The sequence below is a fragment of the Pseudonaja textilis genome, chromosome 1, assembly GCF_049901715.1.
Source record: "Pseudonaja textilis isolate UNSWEBS1 chromosome 1, rPseTex1.2, whole genome shotgun sequence".
NCBI classification, from domain to species: Eukaryota; Metazoa; Chordata; class Lepidosauria; order Squamata; family Elapidae; genus Pseudonaja; species Pseudonaja textilis.
The window spans coordinates 332,101,981-332,124,179 of NC_141990.1; the positions used below are offsets into that span (position 1 = coordinate 332,101,981).

The window sequence follows — 22,199 nt, forward strand, 5'->3', positions numbered from 1 at the left end:
AAAGCACGTCTAGAACGAGGGCTATTAAGTTAAAATTAGGGATAAAGATGCAGTTGGTTAAATTGAACTAACCTTGAAACTATGAAAGAGTATCATATTAAGGGATGTTTATCATGGCCACCTTGATTGAGAGGTCCTTTAAACCCCGCACCTTTGCCTGCTGTTCATCTGACCTTCGTAATCATTTTATGTTTGATTCCAGGATGATCCATTCAAGAACAAAGCTCTACTTTTCAGCAATAATGCCCAGGAATTGCAGACGGATCCTTTCCAAACTGAAGATCCCTTCAAAGGAGCAGATCCCTTCAAAGGCAGTAAGTTTCCATAGGACAGCGGGCTATTTGGCACTTTAAACACTGCCCAGACAAAAAAGACAGAAGCAACAGCCTATTGCTAACAGTCTGTCTTGAATCTGCAAGTGCACTGTTTCTCATTATCAAGACATTTCAGAAGCAAAGCAAAAACATGTCTCTTGATGAAAAAATGCACCTAAAAACTGTGTTTTCAACTTCCTATTTTCTTAGTGTTGGTTTCTGTGGCTTTTAATTTCTGGTTTCTTTCTTCCTTCACACAGGCGACCCTTTTCAGAATGACCCTTTTGCTGAACAGCCTCCTGCAGCAGCTGGTAAGGTTGATATTAAAGGTTCATATTATTTATTTATTACTTTAAAAGTTAAAAGAGTTTCTGTCTCTGGATACGAGGTGCTTAGACAGTAGTATTTTTGTAACAAAAGCCAGTAAGGGGAAACCATATAATCTAATATGAATTATAGTTGGTAGGTTCATGCATGGTGATTAAAACTAGCTGTAGTACATCATAACAAAGCAAAGCATCCCATAGTTAGAACAGTAGCAGTTATCCAGGAGAAGAGCCTTTTCTGCTGTGGTTCCTGCCCTTTGGAACATTGTTCTTCCCCGCTCTCCCACTCCCCCAGTGGTGGGCTGCTCCTGGTTCGGACCGGTTCACCCATACCAGTAGTTTTGACCACCAGCTGGGCCCACCCAGCCACCCCGGTGCTATCCTGTCCCATTTATCTCACTCTCTGGCTCGCTTGCCCTGCCCACACAGCCTAGCTGATTCCCGTGCCCTGCCCGCTCTTCTCACCGCGGCTGCCCAAGAGGGTGTGCTGGAAACCGCGTGCATGAAATCGCCGTGTGTTTGAAGCTGTGTGCAAGCGCGGAAGGTTCTCCAGTAGGCAAACTGGTTGTTAAATCATGTGAAGCCCACCTCTGCCCTCCCAGCCAATGAAATCCACACCCACCCTTTAGGCCCTAAAAATAGACTGAAGACTTGGCTCTGCCAAGTGGCCTAGGGGCACATTCTGGAAGTGGTTAATGGATTAAGACAAGACCCCAACTCCCCTCTCACCCCTGTATCTTGTTCCCTTCCTCCTCATCTCTGTCATTTTTAATTAATTTAATGTGACTATCTATTGCTTTAATGTTTTAAGTGTTTTTTTTAGCTTTTAATTATTGTAATTAATTGCTGCACCATAAAGAGCATTTTAACATACTGCACCTCTGTATGGTTTGCCAATTGCACAGTGGCAGTTAGGAAAGCACTCCAGTCTAGAGGGTTAACATCATTGCCCAGAAGATCACTGGTTGCCCTCTCCCCTCTTTGGAAGAGCTGTAATAGCTCCCACTGCCTTAACATTCTCAAATGCTCAAAACATTCTCAAAGATCCATCTCATCCTGGGCATTCTTTTTTTGAACTATTACCATCTGGCAGACAGTACAGACTAATAAAAACAAGGCCAAATAGGCTGAAAAACAGCTTCTATCCCAGGGCAGTAGCTCTTTTGAATTCTGCTGTATAGTGCAGTGTTGGTGCGGTGTCAGGGGTTTTCAGTTCATGTGTGGAGGGTGAAGAATGTGTGTTTGTGTTTATTTTCATGGTCATGGTCATGATGTGCACTGAAGATGGTGTTTGATTTCGTTGTGCAAGGTGCAATGACAATAAAGTAAAGTAAAGTAAACTAAGCCTCCTAGTCTCACCTCCCAGTGACATGGGCAGCATATAAATTGAATATATAAATAGTTAACATTAAAATGGCTATTCAATTTGTAGAGTCATCGAGTTGGAAAGGGCCACGTAGTCCAATTCCTTCTTCAGTGATTTAAGTTAAAGTATTCCAGAATAGACAGTCCTCGGTCCCCTGAACACATCTAAGTGAAGGGATGCCTTCTACTTCTTTGGATAGTGGGTTTTGCTGTGCTTGTAGTTTAGAAAGGCTTTTCTCACATTCAGTTAAAATCAGCCTTCCTGTATTTGATTTGTCTTAATCTCCTGTTAATCTTCTACCTTTAACTGTCTTACATCAGATCCATTTGGAGGCGATCCGTTTAAAGAAAGTGACCCATTCCGGACATCTGTGCCTGAGGATTTCTTTAAAAAGGCTGAAAAAAGTGATCCATTCACTTCAGACCCATTCTTGCAAAATTCCACACTGCCCTCTAAAGTAAGGAGGCTTGGCTTATTCTATTTATTCTTTAGACTAGAGGTGTCAAACTTATGGCATCACATTGTCGTCACGTGACGTGTTGCCACTTCCCCCCCTTGCTAAATCACGGGGTGGGGGCAGCCAGTGCGTGATGCATCTGGTTCACAGGCCGCAAGTTTGACACCCCCTTTGCCCCACTGTAGTTGAATGGTTAACAAAAAAGGAAAATTAATAAAATCCACAACTGTATAGCTAAAAATCTACAATAAGAATCTACAATCTACAATAAGAAAGCATTACATTAGAGCTATAAGTTATTCATATGAAAATCAAGATCACGGGAAGTGAGTGTACCATTCTGGGCTGCAAAGGTCAGATCACGCCTGCAATGCAGTGTCCAGTTTTGGTCACCACAATACAAAAGAATGCCAAGGAACCGGAAACAGCATGTCATGACCCATGATGGAGATCAGGGGTCGCCAACCTTTTGGACCTCAGGGACCACCAAACTCATAATTTAAAATCCCGCGGACTAGAGACCCAGGGCAAATCCCCCAAAAAGTCTGCAGGAAAATTCCCCATCCTGTTTTCCTACTGATCGATCATTCTTTATTTGGGATCGCAGGATACTGTCTCCAGCTCCATTCTCAGAGGGAGAGACACAGAGAGAGAGAGAGAGACTTTTGGCTTCATGCAAGGAAAGCAGCAGAAGCAGCAGAAATGAGTCTTTGTGAGACTTGTTGCGCCGGCGCAGCCTCTTGGAGCAAGAGGCCTTCCAGGATCCCAAAGACTCATTTCTGGCGGAGTTTGGGTGAGAGAAAGAGAGACTTTTGCTGCTTTCCTTGCATGCAGCCAAAAGCAGAAGAAGAAAGAATCGGAAAGAAGCAGCCTGGTGGCCAGGGAAGGCAAGTGGGGCAAGTTCCCCCGCTCTGCCCTTTCCCCCCTCTCCCCACTACCTTGTGTTGTTCACAATGCAAGCGACACAAGCCCTGTGTTCCCACAAGGGCAGTGCAGACTTGTGTTCCCACGCAGCCTGGATTAATTGCTTTGTGGGGTGCTTTGGAGGTGACATTTCTCTGCAGACCACCAGAATTTTCTCACGGACTACCAGGGTTCCCCGGCCCGCTGGTTGGCGACCACTGACGTAGATAACTCTAAATGTAAAGGAGCTGTTTCAGCTGAACCGATGGAATGTCAGCCTCAAAAGACACCAAGTGAGGAATCTTCTGAAGCTGATCAAACACAGACAGCATCAGTACAGCTGTCAGACGATGCAGTGTGGCTTCAAAGCCCCAGGACTCTGCAGTGGGGGAAAGAGGGAGGGACGGATGGAGAGAGAGAGAGAGAGAGAGAGAGAGGGATGGAGAGAGAGAGAGAGGGAGGGATGGAGAGAGAGAGAGAGAAAAGATGCTTAGCTAGGCTTCTTGCCAACAAGGGAGTGCTTGCCTTAATTAAATACAGCTGGCTGAAGCCTTAATTTAAGAGGCAGCTGTGACCCACATTTCCTCGTTGGAAGCAACTATCAGATCTTCTGTGTCTGACATGCCATCGTCTCCTTGATTGTATGAGAAATCTGAAAAACTGATTCTCCAAGCAGCTGACAAATCATGTTTGGCTCTCCTGACTTTGGATTGGATCTTGAGTAGCCTTCTGTGTGCTTCTTTGGAAAGTGAACTCTACTCAGGACAAGCCTTGCAGCCTGTAGAGACGGTTTGATTTATGCTCCTTTGCTTGTCTGCCATTTGTTTCCTTAAGTCTGGAGTAAATTGCTTACGGTCTCTTAGCAACTGCGTGTGATTGAAATCTGAAAGAGGACCGAATACAGAGAAAAGTGACAAAGATGATGAGAAGCTTGGAAGATAAATTATGTGAAAAGTAGTTAAAGGAACTTGACGTATATTTAGTCTAAAGAAGATTAGGCTAAGCAGAGATTTCTGATGCAAGAAGGGTTGTCACAGGGAAGAGACTGTGGGTTTATTCTCAGAACACATGAGGATAAAATAAGATGCAATTCTTGGAAACTTTACAGAGGGATAGCCAAACATTAAATAAGGAGGAATTTCCTAACTGAGAGAGCTACTAAACAGCGGAAGAGCCTGCTTCCTAAAGTTGTGGATGTTTTATCACTGGAGGTTTTAAAGAAAAGATTGGTCAGCCATTTGTCTAGGGCAGAGGTCTCCAAACTTGGCAACTTTAAGACTTGTGGACTTCAACTTCCAGAATTCTCCAGCTATGTTGGCTGGAGAATTCTGGGAGTTGAAGTCCACAAGTCTTAAAGTTGCCAAGTTTGGAGACCTCTGGTCTAGGGTGATATAAGGATTCCTGTACTAGGCAGGGTAGTTGGACTAAAAGACCTCCGAGGTCCATTCCAATCCTGTGATTTTACCAAATATTTACCAAAGGAACATAATGCCAACATAATATTAGCACAGTAGCCACAAAGCATAAAGATGGCATCATCCCAGTCTCCATAACCAACCTGGAGCAGGCTCCAATTTCCAGAGAGTAATTGGATGCTGTAGCTGTTTTAATCATTTAGAATGGGGGTCTTCAAACTTGACAGCTTTAAGACTTGTGGACTTCAACTCCCAGAAATCCTCCTCCAGTCATGTTAGCTCAGGAATTCTGGGAGTTGAAGTCCACAAGTCTTAAACTTGCCAAGTTTGAAGACCCTTGATTTAGAATCACTTATTATTCCACCCATTAGACTAATAGTTCTCTAGAATAACTTGTAAAACAGCAATGGATCCAGCAGTATTGCCCCAATGTATTATAAAATCACAAAGATCTGAGAACCTGGGCAAATGGAGCCGGCATATAAAGTCAAACAAGCCTTCTGAGTGAAAGCATTTCAGAAATCCATGGTGGTCAGAGCAGACAGCCATTATTGCAGCAGAGTGAAAGTGGTGGTATTTAAGGTTTGGAGCTCTGGAACGTCTCCACAGATGCTCAACCCTTAGTGTTCCTCTGTGCAAATGTTCTGGGGGAACAGGCCTCTGACTTGGAAGTCTTCCAGAGTCAAGGAAAGGATGCGGTCAAGTGGTCTTTTGCCCAGTTCTATCTGCGGTGCCAGTTGCAGCTCTACCCTTATTACAACAACTCCTTGCCCACATCACCATGCATCTGGACTGCTGTAGTATATTCACATGGGCTGCCTTTGAAGATCCTTGAAAAGGGCAACTCACTCAGAATGAGATGGTTCATGCGTGGTCCTGTCCGGCATTTGCTGCTTTGCTCTTGTGATGTCAATTCTGCAGATGCTGTGCTGGTTGCCATTAGGTTTCCACAGGCAGTTAACTATGCTGGTTTTATCTTATAAAACCTGTTATGGCTAGTCCCCGGATATCTTCAGGATTGCCTCCACCACTGGATTTCGTTTACCTCAGACATCTTTCCCAGGAGAAACTGTGAAATGAGGGGGCAGAGCTCAGAGGCATTGCTTTTCTGTGATGGCCATGGTCCCCTGGAATGGCTTCCCCAGAGACAAGATAGACTCCGGTGGAAATAACTTCTGGGAACTTGTGAAACTGAGTTATTGTGGACAGCCTGGGGGCAATTTGTAATACTCTTAGGGTTGTTGATGTGATTTTTTTTTTAAATGAACTGGATACTTGTTTTATTTCATAATTGTGAACTGCCAAGAATCCTGAGATATGCTAGAATATAAATTAAATGTGATACACATAGTCCTCATTTATCGATACTCATCAGCAGTGGCATTAAACGAGGGGTATTTACCACTGGGCCCTTTAGGTGTGGCCATCACAGACTCTCATGGTCACATGATTTTCATTTACAGCCTTCACTACCAGCTTCTGACAAGCAAAAGTCAATGGGGAAGCTGGCAGGAGGTCTTGAATGATCCCGCAACATTGTGCTTTACAGTAGCAGAGAATTGGTTTAACAAAGGCAATTAGAAGTGCCGGAACTGCCGTCACGTAAGCAGAACAATCACATATCGCTCTTTGGGACTGTGTTGCTTGGTGATGGAAATTGTGATACTAATTGCCATTGTGAAGTGAGGGCTTCCTGTGACATGATTCTCTTCCTATCTTTAGCAAGCCAACTTCTTCTAATGGTTTTTTTCCCCTTCTGCTCTCTGTTTCAGCCAAAAGTCTTTGAGAACAGTGACCCTTTCCTAACTCTGAGCATGTCTTCTTCGAAAGGGCCAGGTAAGAATAGAGGTGTTCTTCCTTTTTCCTCCTGCTCGACAAGTCTGAATTCATCGTTTATGCTTTGGTATTTCCCATCGTCCATATTTACATCCATCCACTTCTATTCCAATTCAGCCTTTCAGTATTTGCTTAAAGGTGATCGTAAATGAATTTGGTGCACAAAGCGCCCAGGGAAAGGTTTACTTGTGATCTCCCACATTGCAAGACTCCTGATCTGGCTAGGTGTCCCCAGCCAGGAGACATATTTGCCAGAATTCATTTTGCATTTTGATAATTAAAACTCAGAATCATTGCACTGTTCGTGTTTGCTTTCAGATCCTTTTGGGACATTAGACGCCTTTGGTAGCAGCACCTTCAATACCCACAGTAGTGAAGGATTTGCAGATTTCAGTCAAATGTCAAAGGTAAATTTCTCTCAGAAGGTTCTTTTTTTTTTTTTTGCTAAGGGAAATGGGAAGGTTGCTCTCTGCAGTGGTGGTTTGTGATAAAACAGGAACCAGGCCTGGAGACTGAAGAACTCCAAAAAAAGAGGACATGTGTAGCTCAGGGCTGAACAAAGGGCAGACTGGGGGTAGACAAACAAAGCAGAAAACAGTACCCTAATCAAGGAATTACTAAAGACAAAAATTTACACACACACACAAAATACTGGCAGGGCAAGCTAATCTGTATAAACAGGGAGAAACCCCCCAAATTTCACTAGCACTAATGACATTACCTAAGGGGATGCGGTGGCTCAGTGGCTAAGATGCTGAGCTTGTCGATCAGAAAGGTCGGCAGTTTGGTGGTTCGAATCCCTAGTGCCATGTCATGCATGGAGTGAGCTCCCATTACTTCTCCCAGCTTCTGCCAACCTAGCAGTTCGAAAGCATGTAAAAATGCAAGTAGAAAAATAGGGATCACTTTGGAGGGGAAGGTTACAGTGTTCCATGCGCCTTCAGCATTTAGTCATGCTGGCCATATGACCACGGAGACATCTTCGGACAGCGATGGCTCTTCGGCTTTGTAACAGAGATGAGCACCGCTCCCTAGAGCCGGAAATGACTAGCATGTATGTGCGAGGGGAACCTTTACCTTTGTACCTTAATGGCATTACCTAGTCATGTAGATAACTGGCTCAGAGAGCACCAGGCAGATAACTGCAGGCAGATAACTGGCTCAGAGAGCCCCAAAAGAAGGATCAGGTTATCTTTTTTCCTTCACAAGCAGTGTGACCAGCTTCATAGGTTTTGTTGTGCTTGTGAGCACCTTGTGCCCAATACTGCAGTTCTTACCTTTGAAGCAAATTGAGTTTGGCTCATTCTGACATAGTTGCTGCATATTATTGGGTAAAATGGCCATTATTTCTTCTTTTCCACAGCTCAGCCTATTCTGTGGGGCTCTAGAAATGGTTATGGAGCAAAAACCATCTTATTCCAGGGTTTAGAGAAACACATTTACATGTTTAAAACATTTTATAATCCCACTAGATGGCAGCAGCTGTTTTTTTTATACACCAAGGTGTTCAGATTCACTGAGCTAAGCAGCCAGGAAACTCATATTCTTTTTATCCTATCCACACCTTTCTTTTTTTTCTGCAAATCTACAGTAATCATAAATATTTACTATAAATGTGTGGATAGGGGGCTGAAGAACAGGACAAACAAGATTAGCCTTCAAGGATATTTTCTGTGAAAAATCAAAACTCAACGGAAGGGTTCATGCTTTAAATGCAAATGGTCTCGGGTTCCTTGGACCTTTCCTCCAGATATTCTATAGCAGCTGATGTGAAAAGCTCTTACCAAGATTCTAATTCACTGCTGCTCTTTCGAGTTGATAGTAAAGTAGAGGTGATCCATCCATCTAGTCAATATCCTTATTTCTCTTAGTCGCAAACAGATGTCTCTAGAAGGCTTAGGAGCAGGACATATGAGCAGGCAAGTAGCTCCTTCCTCTCTGTTGTTGTCATTGTGTAATTTCTGACATTCCGATGTAAGCTGCTTGCCAGTCCTGGAGGTGGGAGGCTCAGTAGTTTGTCTGAGTAGCTTCCAGAGGCTCTAGAACAGTCAAATATACTGGTGACGAGAGAGAGTTTACCTCAGAAAACCTGGTACAGGTGGTCCTTGACTTACAACCGTTTATTTAGTGACCGTTTGAAGTTACAGCAGCACTGAAAAAAGTGATGATCATTTTTCACACTTACGACCATTGCAGCCTCTCCAGGGTGGCGTGATTTACATTTGGATGTTTGACAGCCAGTTCATATTTATGACAGTTGCAATGTCCTCGGGGTCATGTGATTCCCCTTTTGCCGCCTTCTGACAAGCAAAGCCAATGGGGAAACCAGATTCACTTAACAGCCGTGTTTCTAACAACAATTGCGATGATTCACTTAACAGATTTGGCAAGGGAAGTTGTAAAATGGGACAAATTTCAACAAATTTCTCACTTAGCAACAAAAATGTTGGGCTACCTGTAATCTCAAGGAGCAGTTTATTTATCCAATGTGTACAGCCATCTATTTCACCAAAAATTAACTCTGTGCAGCATACAATAACCAAATAAAATAATATAAAACCGGGGATTATAAAAACAGTCATAAATATGAACAGTCGTTATTGAAAATCAAAATATTACTTAAAAATTAGAGTATACAAAGCACAGAGTAAGTATATAAACCACATACAGCTTGATTCAGAACCATTTCTTTAGTGACTCTTCGAAGTTACAACGGCACTGGAAAAAGTAACTTATGATCAATCCTCACCCTTATGACTGTCCCAATATCCCCATGGCCACACGATCAGGTGTTTGGCAACTACCGTAGCATGCATTGCCATTTCCCCAGCCAGCTTCCAACAAGCAAAATCAGTAGAGGAAGCAGATTCATTTAAGGACTGCATGATTCACTTAACAGCTAACAAAAAAATTGTAAAATTGGGTGAACACACTTAACAACTGTGTTGCTTAACAACAGAAATTCTGGTCCCGGTGGTGATTGTAAATCGAGGACTGCCTGTATCAACCTCAGAATAAGGGAGCCACCTTAAGATACTGCCAGTTCCTGGGGATATAACTAGGTCAAAAACAATTTGAGGAATTGAGTCTTGATTCCTCAACATAAAGACAGGAATGGAGCTAACTTGAATTTGGGGGATGGGAAATGTTCCATCAAGCTACAGCAGAGAAGGCCACTTCCTGGGATCCATCAATGCAGGTCCCTCTCAGATAGTCCTTGCGGTACGCCTGATGTATCTAACGGGGTGGGCTGATGTAACTGGGGAGAGGCAGTCCCTCAGATAACCCTGTCCCATGCCATGAATCCAAGTTAGTGACTTCTGTATTTCTTCCTACACTAAATGCCAGGATAGTCTGCTCTAGATAGCAGTTAGATTGATTTTTATTGGAGCTCTGCCCACCCAGGAAACCCAAGCACAGCTTCACATTGTGTCCAATGGCAACTTGTGTCTGAGTGTAGGATTGTTTTCCTGCTATTGGCAAATCCTTTGCAGTTATTATATGTCTAGTTTTGCTTTCCCCCCCCCCTTCTAATATTTAGATGTGGAAACAGCTATACTGGGACTTAAGAAGCAGTGTTTTCGTGTGTGTGTCTGTGTGCGTGCGTGTGTACGTGTATGTATCCAGTGATTCTCAAATTTGGAAGAAATTTATTACAGACATAGATGTGCGCAAGTTTGTATAGCTTAAAGTATAACCGCTGCCTCACTCACTCCATGCCTGCCCTTTGGGCAAAATGGGATCCACGACCATGTTAAGCAGGTGTCTGTGAAAACCAGCACTGACATTGCGCCCAGAGCTGCTGAGTAGATGGTTGGGGGATTCTTCTGTCGGCTTCTCTGCTGTCTTTCCAAGGTCCTCCTCTCCCTCCTCCCTCGCCACCCAGCAAGCTTGCCATGGAGCCTGTCCTCCTTCATGTTCGGCATCCCCAACCCCCGCCCCGGATGTTGTTGTTGTTTTTTTCCTTGGCTTCTCTGTGCAATAGTCTAAATGCAGATCTTTCTCATGCAGCCTCCAGCTTCTGATCCATTCTCCTCTTTTGGAGGAGCTGGATTCTCTGACGATCCTTTTAAGACTAAAGCAGACACTCCTGCCCTCCCGCCGAAGAAAAATATGCCTCCCAGGCCTGAGCCACCCAGTGGTGAGTTACATTTCTTTTGGGATGCTTGCTCACCAAGGACAGCAAATGGTTGGCCAGTTTTTTGAGGGGTAGTGGTGGTGAAACTCCCCGAGTTTCCTCTAAAGCAAACTTTTTCTAGGGAGTAGCTTTTCTCCCTCCCCCACCCCCCCCTTATACTTTCACTTGCTTGCTTTGATTCCCTTTCTCTGTTTCTGTCCCTTTCGCTCTTTCTGTTCCTCAGCTGGAATAATTGCAAGGTTTCTGGAAGCTATGTACTAGTTTCTGTGCTGGGTGGCTTGAGTTTTCACTTCCCAGGTTCCCAAATAAATAGGAAAATAGAAGTCAAAGTAATTTTATGTTGTTATTGTCTCTTCCACCACGACTTGAAAAGACCGAACATCGTTCAAAATTGCTACATGGTCTCTTTCGTCCCTTGCTTTGTCCCATGCATCCTGCATGACACCAACAGGAAAAGTCAAAAAAATAATTTTATGACATGCAAATGTTTCTCTCTGTGGTGATCCTGTTTTACATGCGCATGAGTGCGTGTATGCATGCATGCATGCACAAAATTCAAAATCCCCCTTAGCAATGTTAATTGGGCCGGCAGGTTCTCTTATCCTACAGTTCATAGTATCAGTAAGTACTTCTTGGCTTTAGGCTTGGTTGAGGTCTTGGATTGCCCAATTTGGCCAGCATGGGACACAAGTAAAAATTTATGCTTCTTCCCCCACCTCTCCAAATCTGGAGAGGATTCATTGACTTCTTCTCACCTGCTGCTAAAGGTCTAACGCAGGTTGCAGATAGCGCTATGCTAAGTTGCTGAAGTGTCCAGAAAGGAGCCATGTAACTATAACCATGTTAATGTGAAGAATCTCAAAGCGTTTCCTCGCCAGAGGTTAGTTGCTCATGTCAGTCATTTGGGCATGAAAACTCCCCTCCCTTATTTTTTTTTTTCATTAAAGATCTGCTAAAAACCGTTGGTTAAGACCTCTTCTAAGAGTTCAAACAGATTATTAGTGCAAAAACAAAAAAGGAACCTAACTGCTGATAAGAGATCTTTCAGTGCTCACCGCTATCTAGCTTCTAGGTAAAAGTTGTTGAGCCTCAAAAGAGAGAAACAGATTTTTTTTTCTAAGTACAGGAAATGTCTGTGTGGGTGTCAGTGATTGCAAGTCAGTTTAGTGTAGCCCTTGTAGGTCTGTGATCCTGAGACCAGCTGCATCAACCCCACCCAGACTCACATCCTCTTAACATGGTTTGAGCAGCAGTGCCAGCTAGCAATACCAGAAAGCACATTCTCCTGTTGACACAGAAGAGTAGGGTGACAGTATTCTGCAAGGAACAATAATAGTGCAGAAAACCTATCATTCTTTTCAAAACGTTCATTAGGCCTCATCCAGGTGGTTGCTGTCTGTATCAAGTTGTTTCTTTTTCTTTTCTTTTTTTTTAACTGGCCAAGGCTTTGGTCCAATTATATTTTCTGGGCACGAGTGTGCAAAAAATTGACTTTGTGTATTTCCTCCAGGAATTACTTTCACATTGATGCAGGCTTGCCTGCTTTTCCTTTTCTGAGTAAATGCACAAGAGACGTGACAGACCGGGTGCTCAATCAGGGGGTTAGAAGAAGCCGTTTAGGCTTCTGGATGGAAAGTCTGCTGTGCACAAAGCCAAACTTTATACAATGTTCATCATCATCAGATGGATTTGGTTCAGCCTCCTTGGGCTGCCAGTGCCTCACTATGTTAGAGAGACATGATGCTAGAGAGGTTGCAAGGGATTCTGTCAAGGCCACGGGAGACAATGAAACAGGCAACATTTTCAACATAGAGAAGAATGCTTTCAGGTTGTGAGCTGTTGCAAAGAAATTAGATGGCTTTCAATTGGTAGATCAATCACAGCCTAATTTAAAGGGCCACCCTGACTGAGGCTTGCAATCGAACACCGTGTGAGATTAAGCAAGTCTTTTCTAAAAGATGTTGCTGCTATTTTATCAGTATGATGAGAACAGAGCCATTTTTTCCCCTGCGGATTCTAGAACTAGATGTATAGGATGAATATACTTGCAGGATTCTGGTGATGAGCCAGAAAGAGAAGGGAGGCTATTTCCTCCTGACTGAGGTGCTTCACTGTATAATAATGTTGTCAGACATTTCAAGCGGTGCTCTAGTAAAAGTGCTTTCAGGGGCTCAAAGGGAATTTGCAAGCTAAGCTTTCTAATCTGTTAAGATGTGTTTTCAGAGTCCATAATTTAAGAAAGCTTAACTGATTAATTTGTTATGCTGAGATTGCAGTTTGCGATCAGGTGCTCTATCTGTTTGACCTGAAATTTCATGGCTGTTGTTGCTTGAGCAACAACATTGAAAGGAAGAGGCTTGTGCACGTGTGAATGTCGGAAATCATTTTCAAAGACCGAACATGATGCAACATTTGGTATATCAAAGGTCTTCGAAACGGAGTCCTCAAACAACAACTATATGTCCATGTGCATAGATCTATCTCTTAACATCGTTAGCCTGTTCCACCTTCGTGAAAAGTTCGCTTTGGTGAGAAATTCTGCCTTTGCAGAGTTGGCACCATTGTTTGCCTCGGTGGTTAACACCTCTACTTCTGAATTCAGAACCTAAACTCTATTTTTACATCACTGAAGGCCATTTCTTGTGGCTGAAATATTAAGAAATTCCATGACGCATCACCAGGCCACCTATGGTATCTGGGTCAATCTATTTGGACACTTAAATTATACCTTTTATTTTACCAGCTACTGATATTTTCAATAGCTTTCAGGTTTCGCAGGTACCATCACAAGTTTTGTGGCTGGATTTTCTCCACTTGTAGCCTTATTTTAATGGCAGGGGGAATTCTCAAAAAAGTGTCTGGGATTGTCTTTTATGTGCAGGGTGAGCATTTCCCCCCCTTGAGATGGCTTCACATGCAGAGATGAGAGATTGCATGCTAGATGGGAAAGTCATGTTTGCCTTGTCTTTGGCAATCTAGGAGCCCCCAAAAAAAAAAAAACCGAGGGCAGGGGAGAGAAAAAGAAAAACAGCCGTATCCTCAGCTTCAAACCTGTCCCAGGCAGTCCATCAAAGGACCTGCAAATGCTGGGGAAGCTGAATGTGCCCACAAGCAGCTCAGCTCAGCTCAGCTTCATCAGAAAGTTCTCTAGGCCAGTGGCCCCCAACCTTTTTTGTGCCGCGGCCCGGTACCGGTCCGGGGCCCGGTGGTTGGGGACCCCTGCTCTAGGCAATCTAGGAACAGAGAAACTTTCTGATGGAGCTGAGCTGAGCTGAGCTCCGTGTGGGCACATTCAGCTTCCTCAGCATTTGCAGGTCCTTTGATGGACTGCCTGGGACAGGTTTGCAAGCTGAGGGCACTCCTGTTTTTCTTTTTTCTTTCTCTCTCCCCGCACCCTCCTTTTTTTTTTTTTTTTCTTTTTTTTTTTGCCTCCTCTTGACTATAGGCAGGAAACCCCACCTGAAAAGGAGGGGCCTGCCATGAGATCTGGCAGGATGGGGGCAACTTGCGCCCATCAGCATCAGGTCTCTGGGGAGAGAGCAATGCAGTAGTCACAATCCTGCGTTGGGCCCTTCGAAAGGGGAGAGCAGCCCTGCTTGTGAAAAGACTAGGATGGGGCCCCTTCTCACTGAACATGATCAGTGAATGCCTCTCTGGCCATCTCAGCAAACGGCATCAGTGACTTTTTTCTCCCCAACAGCCTTTTAGCAGCTCTTGATACTATTTCCCATAGTGCTTGCTTGGTTTAAGCCCACACAAATCCAGTCGTGGTCTTGGCCTGCGCACAGAGCAAGGAGAAGTGGTAGAATAGGGATTTATCGCTTCAGTCTATTTCCAGGTGGGACAGAAGTGGGGGGCTAGTGCAGCTCTCTTTCAGGTTTAGGTAATTTTCCCTTGAAAAACATCCATTGGCGAGTCAGCTTTGAGCAAAGGGCAGAGCAAGGTGTAATAGGTTACTGCTTACCTGGAATTTATTCAGGCCTCCTTCCTCCCATGTGCAGATAATGTCTCAGCACTGTTTTCTCCCCCTCCCCTGCATTTCCCACTGTTCCTTGTGTAGATTGGACTGGTTCTGTGCTTTCTCTGTTGAACCCAAATGTTGATTGGAGTTCCCAAAAGTACATGGGAGGGTTGAGAAAATAGCTTTTTTTTTTTTTTTTGAGATGGGGTGGAGAAAACAGAAGAGTCTTTTTAACTTTTAGAGATCTGCCTCCCGGTCTTCTTTATTTTAAGACTTCTGGGAGATTGGCGGGAGTTGTACCCAAGAATCATTTGTCTAGCTTGCCCAAGAGTTTGAAGCTGGTTGCCAATTGCTGTCCCTCTCTGAACCCCAGAGCTTCTTTGGCACACTGCTTTCTGAAGCTCTGCTCTGGTTTGTAGTGGGATGGCTGCTTTTGGAGAAACAGACATCCGATGCCACCGTGTGCATCTACAAGTTTTGTGGCTTTTCTTAGAGCATGAACTTCACACAACATACCGAAAGGCGGTTGGTGGACTTGGCTAGGAGGTTCACCTCCAAGAAGTAGGCCATGGGAACAGTGCCACCCGAGAACCCTAGAGAGGCACTGCCAGCCGGAGCAGAAAACACTGGGTGGGGGCTACCTCAATGGCCTCACTCAATGGAAGGCAGCTTCGCTGGAATAGAAAAGGGAAGTTGAACGAATCTCTGCTGCGGCAGCTGCCGCAAAGCCACCCTGCACGTGCCTCCCGCTTTGAGCCTGAGGTTTGAATTGACAGGGAAGGTACTCTGAGCAATTCCTGTCAGGTTAGCAGGCTCGGCCAAAGGCCCCGTGCATTCCTCCTCTAGCCCCCAATAGGTGGGAAGAAGGCCTTCCTCGTCGCCCCCATGGGTCTTCCCTCAGAGCTGCAGGAGTGGGGTGGGGAAGCTGCTGGTGCTTGTTTGATTTTTTTTTTCCCCCTGCATTGAAAAAACTGCTGTTTATCGTCATTTTGTTGAAGTGAGCCCTCTGTGTGGTTTATGTTCACCACTTAGGCAACTGCTGAAAATCTTGTGGTTTTCAGTCGAGGGACCTGTTGAAGGGGGAAGAGAAAATACATTAGGCAGTGATAACAACAGAGTACTTAAAATATCAGCAGCAATGTGTGTGTGTGGTTGTTTTTTTTTTCCAACCCTTGACAGGAGCCCATTTGTGGTATTGATCATCGTATGAAAATTATTCTAGCTTTCTTTGAACTGCATCTGGTTTGGGGGTTTTTTTTTTGTTTGTTCGTTTGTAAGGCCTAGCCTTCCACAGTTCCTTGTGTCCCCTCGCTGCTCCCAGGATTCCTAAGGAGTCCCTGAAAGATACCAGATGGCATAAGATTTGTCTCAGCCAAAAAAAAAAAAAAGTCTTATTAGTTGGGCTGAAACTTTTAGATACTCTTGGGACTTTCTGTATGATGACTTTGGTTTTGAGTAACGCAGATATATTGGGGAGGGAAGAGAATAATTGAAAGCAAGGTCCCATTTAAATCTGGGCCTGGTCTGGCTATGCAAAAGTGCCCCCCTTCTAAATTTTTAACGACTCATAAACTCATTGTAGTGTGCCAGTGGTGGACGTTTTACCTTCCTGGGTAAGAGTTAGATTTTTTTTTCTATGGTAAGTAACCTTTCCCTTTCTTCCTTTTTGTTCTTTCCTTCCTTCTCCTTTTTTTTTCTCTCTCTCTCTCTCTCTCTCAACCTTTTCCAGGTAAAAGTCCTCCTGTAAGCCAAGTCGGGTCTTCCAATTTTGCCAAGCCCCCCGATCCATTTCAGCCATTCGGGGCTGACAGCAGTGACCCGTTTCAGAGTAAAAAGGGGTTTGGGGACCTATTTAGTGGAAGAGTCCTGTTTGCTCCTTCCTCTTCAAGTAAACCTTCTAAAGACTCTTCCCGGGGGTTTGCTGACTTCAGCTCTGTAAGTTAAGTTCCTTCTCTCTGAATCAACAGCTGCTTTTTCTAAGCTGCTAACAGCAGTTGCCTCTGGGCCCCGTTTCTGTTTCAACTGCCCCTCTTCTTCTTTTTCCTTTCCGCAGCTTTTCGTCTCTTAATCCTTCATGCTGTTTCTCTCACACCTGATGTAGTTCTGTATTTACTTCGGTATTCCAACACCTTGACAGATCAATAAAGAGAGTTTGAGTTTGATGCTGCTAATTAGAGAGGTTTGTTTGCTTGCTTGTCCAGTGGAATACTGCTTTTTCTTCCAAATTTCCAGAGTTCTTTGGAGGCCTTGAGAGGGGACTATTATCCTGAAGCTTCTTTCAGGAACTTCTGGAATTCAGAAAAAAAAAAATGCTGCTTATTGTAACTTTTCAGCATTTTACAACCAAACACTTTCTTTCTGTATTCCACAGATTAACATGAGGTTTAATAGTTGTGCCCAGATTTTATTTCAGCCAGTAATTTGCAAGGACACAAGACCTTTGTTTTAACGCATTTAGTAGACATGTACATTACAAAACGTGAAATAAATTGCAAACGAGGCCATGTGGGAACGTCGGTAGTTTTTAAAGAGCCTTCCCCTGCTTGTGTGCGCCAAACTTGATTAAACTACAACTCCCAGGATGCCCAAGTACCCTAGCCAATTGCTGGGACAGTTAAGAATTAAGAATGTTATAATTGCTATTATTTAGAAAGTGTCAATTTGGGGGCAACTATTTTGAGGGAAATAGAGAAGATCAGACTTCTGATTGACTTTCTTGCTCAGAGGAGGACAGCTGAGATAAAGTGACATGTCTCAACAGTGTAATATTTAGGAATGAGAATAATAATAAATATCATTGTTGTACAAAAAGTAGAAGCATGGAAATGGAAATTTACAATCAACATACTGAACTCAGTGCCTGGGAATAGATATGGAGAAATAACCTTATTGCATTGTTAGATACCATCAGATGTACAGTATGGTCATATGCCTGCTTCAGGCTGCTGAGTATTTTTGCTGATGCCCCTGTGGAGGCAGGGACATCTGTAGGACAGATTAAAAGTCAGGATGCCAGTTGACGGTAGTTACACAATCGAAGCTCTAAACTACTGTCACAAAGTTGGCAACGTTAAGATGTATGAACTTTGACTCGTAGAATTCTGTGAGTTGTAGTCCATATGTCTTAATGCTACCAAATTAGATTTTTCTTTTACCCTGGAGAAATAGAGGCTACTTGGAGCTAAGGACAACCCAATGTTTAGAAAGCTCTCAGAAGCAGTAAATGAACGCTTCCCCTCTTCATAAATATATGATAAATAATTGCCCTTCATTGGAAGGAAGCAAACTTAGAATAATTGTGGGGGCGGGGTATTGTACCCATGGAAAGGTGCATGATGAATGAACAAGGAGCATGTTATACCGGTTTCCTTCTTGATCACCTCTGAGAAAAGATCACACAGGGATATGTCCAGCCTAGTTTAGGCTAAGCAAGTAAAGATATTTCCATGGTGCAGCAGAGCATTATGGAGAAGCAAGGGGTGTCTCTTTAACATCCATTTATTTAAAGGTCTGGTTTCTGGTACTAGATTTTAGATGAATGCTGGTATGATTAAAGTTCAACTGATAAACAGGAAAACCTACATTAACACAACCTTGGTTTTATTTTGTCTTTTTCAAAGACACTTTCAACCTCTTGTTTTCCCTGTTGGACATTCAGTTTTTCAGCAGAAATTGAGCTATACAATCCACCTGTGAAAATTGTTTGTCCTCCTTCCCCCCTCCTTTTTTTTTAAACACAAAACCTGTTTTCTTTCTGGTTATGTAACCTTTCTAAGAGTCTCTGGTGTTTAATCTGCCATTTGGTTTGCCATCTCTGGTATGATAACTTATACAAGCCTTGGATCCCTGAATAGGAGGATGAGCCAGTCATCCCCTTCCCCCAAAGCCCTCCTCGCTTCTCAGAAAGAGCTTGTGTAATTCCTTCAGTGGAAGCAGTCAGTTCTCTCTCTCTCTCTCTCTCTCTAACATTTAATACGTTAAACTCCATTTAACCTAAAGTTTTATATAGTTCCTCCGTCCAGCTGGGTGTGTATACATGAATGGGGCAATGGGGTATGTGTATGTGCATTTAAACCTCTTATGCTAAAAATCTGATTATCCCTACTACCCATCTTGGCCAGCCATGTGGGAGATTTTTTTTTTTACAGTTAATTCCTAGTTGCATCCTAATACTGAATTTCACTTTCTGCTTGTATATGCGGTTTGGTGCATAGCATAGCATGCATGCATCTGTAGCAGCAAGGAGGATGCTTCTGACTTTTCTTCTACTATTGCTTTGAAATACAAGCACCGAGAAAGCATAGAGGATGCTGTCTTTGTGGGCTAAGCTTTGCATTCCTGCTGGCTTGATGTTTGGTTTGAGTCCTCACCTCTTCCTCTTAAGGTCCATGAACCACAGCTTCAGAAGGGTGACCCTGGAAGAGGGTTAGGCTAGCTTATCTTGTGCCTTGTGTTATCCATGACCTGCAGAATGCCAAATTAATCCTTGCAAAGGCTGTGACTCCAACAACTGGCATGATTCCACTTCTTCAAGCTGGGGAAAGCCCTCTGGGACTTGTTGACCTTTCCATTGCTTGCATTGCTGGCAATTTTAGATGGGATGGGCTTCATTACATTCCTGATTCTTCCACACCCTTTGGAGCTGTCAACATGCCTCTCTTTTCAGGTGTCAAGCACAGAAAACTGAGCCTTGCTCGAGAGAGGAAACAGAGGAAACTTTTTTCACAGCTGCATAACACATAGAAAACATGTTTTTTTTCCTGGTGTAGTCAAGAAATAGGGTACCCACTTTGATCAGGAGGTTAGGCCATTTTCCTACAAGGAAAAAGTAAATTATGTGTAGAAAATTGGCAACTGATTTCATCTGGACAAGCACTTGAATCCTTCATTATGAAATGCATAATGGATTTATAGAAAACATGAGATGGACATTGGGCTTAGATAGATTTACATGGGTATCAGAGATATTCTTGAAGAATGTGACTACCATACAGTATATTAAATATAAGAAAAATCTAGTCCAATCAGATTATGGAGCTTTAATCCAGCAATTGTAGTAAGAAGTGCCCAAGCAGGTCCTGAGGACAATTGAGGTGAGGTACTATTTGATACGGGATTCATTACCAGTATTCATAGGCTCTATAAATCATCTTTAAATTTTTTCATCCTGGTGGCTACCATTGTGGGGCCCAAAAGGCACGTCCACATGTGGAAGTTCAGTTCAGTTAATTTATTGCTAATGGTCTGTGCACAGGAATCCGTCTCATAACAGTCAGCACCTGACTGTTTAGAATTAGAATTAGAAACGGGTCAATGGCACTTAAATGAGGTTGGATTTAGTTAGCTTGTGGCTATGTAGAGATTCTAGGCTGACTTCTCTTTTCACTCCACGACAGGTTCTGCCATTCCTTCTGTACTACTGTATTTTCTGATAATGAGTTCTGTAATTTGCACTGTAGGAACAAATAGCTATTTTCGACCTCCTATTATTCAGCTTTATTGAATAAGCCCAGATTTTAATTCTGAGAAAGAGTGAAGGCAACTTCATTCCTTCTCCAGCTCCTTGAAATTTTGAAGAACATTTTTCCAAATCTGCTATATTCTCTTGATGGTACAGTAAGCAGAACTATGCAGAGAATTCTGTGTGCTGTTGAACCATATAAAATATAGCATACCAGGTTAACATTTTCATTGAGCTTTCTGTGGTGACCACAGGTCCCTTTATGTGACAGGCAAAATGTCACATTTTCTTTTGTTTGAATATATTTTTGAAACCTCCCACTATTCCCCTTTTATTTATTTAACCACTTTAAATGTTTTAGTATCACCATAGAATTATAGAATTGGAAGAGGCAGTGTAGCAGTAGCAATAACACTTAGACTTATATACTGCTTCATACTGCTTTACTGCCCTCCCTAAGCAGTTTACAGAGTCAGCAATTGCCCCCAACAATTTGGACTTCATTTTACTGATCTTGGAAGGATGGAAGACTGAGCCAACTTTGAGACAGTCAGGTTGAACTTCTGGCTGTGGGCAGAGTTAGCCTGCTATACTACATTCTAAACACTGTGCCATCACATCTCCTACAGTTCCCGAATGGTGCAGAAATAGAAATTAAAGTTGCATGACAACTGTCCAGCCTCTGTTGAAATACTTCCAAGGAAGGAAATCTCTTCTGAGTAACTGGTCCCACTGTTAAATTCAGTGTACTGTTAGGATGTTTAGTTTTGTGGTATTTTATTCTAAACATTTAGATAGAAACGTCTTTCTATCAGCTTCCTAGTGTTATGAGCCTTGGTGGTCCAGTGGTTAGAGTGGAGTACTGCAAGCTACTTCTGCTGACTGCCGGCTGACTGCAATTTGGCAGTTCAAATCCCTCAGGCTCAAGGTTGACTCAACTTTCCATCCTTCCGAGATGGGTAAAATGAGGACCCAAATTGTTGGGGGCAATAGGCTGAACCGCTTAGAGAGAGCTGTAAAGCACTGTAAAGCAGTATATAAGTCTAAGTGCTATTGCTATTGCTATTCCCATAGATGCAGGATCTGCTTTTTGGATTGAAAAATGCCATCATGCATGCTCAAAAGCAGCATCCAGGTCACGTCTGCATTTTAATAGATATGACTGTAGATCCATGGATTGCAACAAAAAAGCCCACTCCCCAGGGCGGACAATTTGGTCTGTGTTCAATTCTGCATCGCCCTGGTGGATGGACAGTATCCAGCAGGATCACTAGGAGGAACAGACCTCACAGCCTAGAAACTCCTTCCTATAACCTCATTATTCCAGGTTCTGCTGTCTGGGATATTAGAAAACAGGTAATGGCTTTCCTTCAGGTACAGTTAGAGTATTATTATATCTTATCTTAGTATTTGCTTCCCAGGGCTAAACACATTCAGCTTTCCAATCCCCACACATTGTCCTTACTCCCTTGCTCTGAATTAGATCCAATGATCTGAATCTTTTTATTTCCAAGTGTGATGCTCAGAATTAGAAATATTCAAGGAGGAGGTCTAGTATATAGAATAAAGTAGAATAGTTGTTATTCCAGTGCCTTTTTCCACAGATAATTTTGCCAAAGTCATACTCCCCATTCTATGCCACTGCATAGGAATTTCATTACCTAAAGTATATGATTTTGCATTTCTGTCTGACGAATTGAATTCTGTTTTAACTCAGTTTTTCTCACCCACCAAGATAGTTTTGAATTTTATTTCTCCTGTATGCAGCATGCAGTTCACCCACCTGCAAATTTGAATAAGAATACCCTACACCACTTCTTCCAAATGATTAAATTGGAGCAGGAGTGCTAGAGCTGCACCTTGTTACACCTTGCCTGATTCTCCCCTCTAATTTAAGGAGGGAAATCACCCTTTGTGAATTGAGCCACCAGTGTATCCCCTTAATAGTTGTGCCATTTAGCCTTTACCTTCACCTAATAAAAATAAAACAAAACTTGGAGCAGCTATTGCAACTCCTCACCT

The 22,199-nt window shown here is 43.1% G+C and overlaps 1 protein-coding gene across 22 annotated transcripts in view; it reads left to right on the top strand.

Moving 5' to 3' along the window:
* The window catches only part of EPS15L1 (epidermal growth factor receptor pathway substrate 15 like 1), a 47,455-nt gene that overhangs the window by 20,193 nt on the left and 5,063 nt on the right, over positions 1 to 22,199 (top strand). For 7 of the 22 annotated variants that reach the window (XM_087922882.1, XM_087922885.1, XM_087922886.1 and 4 more), the window contains 8 exons: positions 203 to 314; positions 575 to 625; positions 2,327 to 2,463; positions 6,554 to 6,617; positions 6,936 to 7,024; positions 8,489 to 8,536; positions 10,629 to 10,758; positions 16,446 to 16,651. In XM_087922882.1, coding sequence (XP_087779008.1) covers positions 203 to 314; positions 575 to 625; positions 2,327 to 2,463; positions 6,554 to 6,617; positions 6,936 to 7,024; positions 8,489 to 8,536; positions 10,629 to 10,758; positions 16,446 to 16,651 — 837 coding nt within the window. The remainder of the gene's footprint in view (positions 1 to 202; positions 315 to 574; positions 626 to 2,326; positions 2,464 to 6,553; positions 6,618 to 6,935; positions 7,025 to 8,488; positions 8,537 to 10,628; positions 10,759 to 16,445; positions 16,652 to 22,199) is intronic. The other 15 variants (XM_087922898.1, XM_026698834.2, XM_087922883.1 and 12 more) reach the window with 5 other exon arrangements.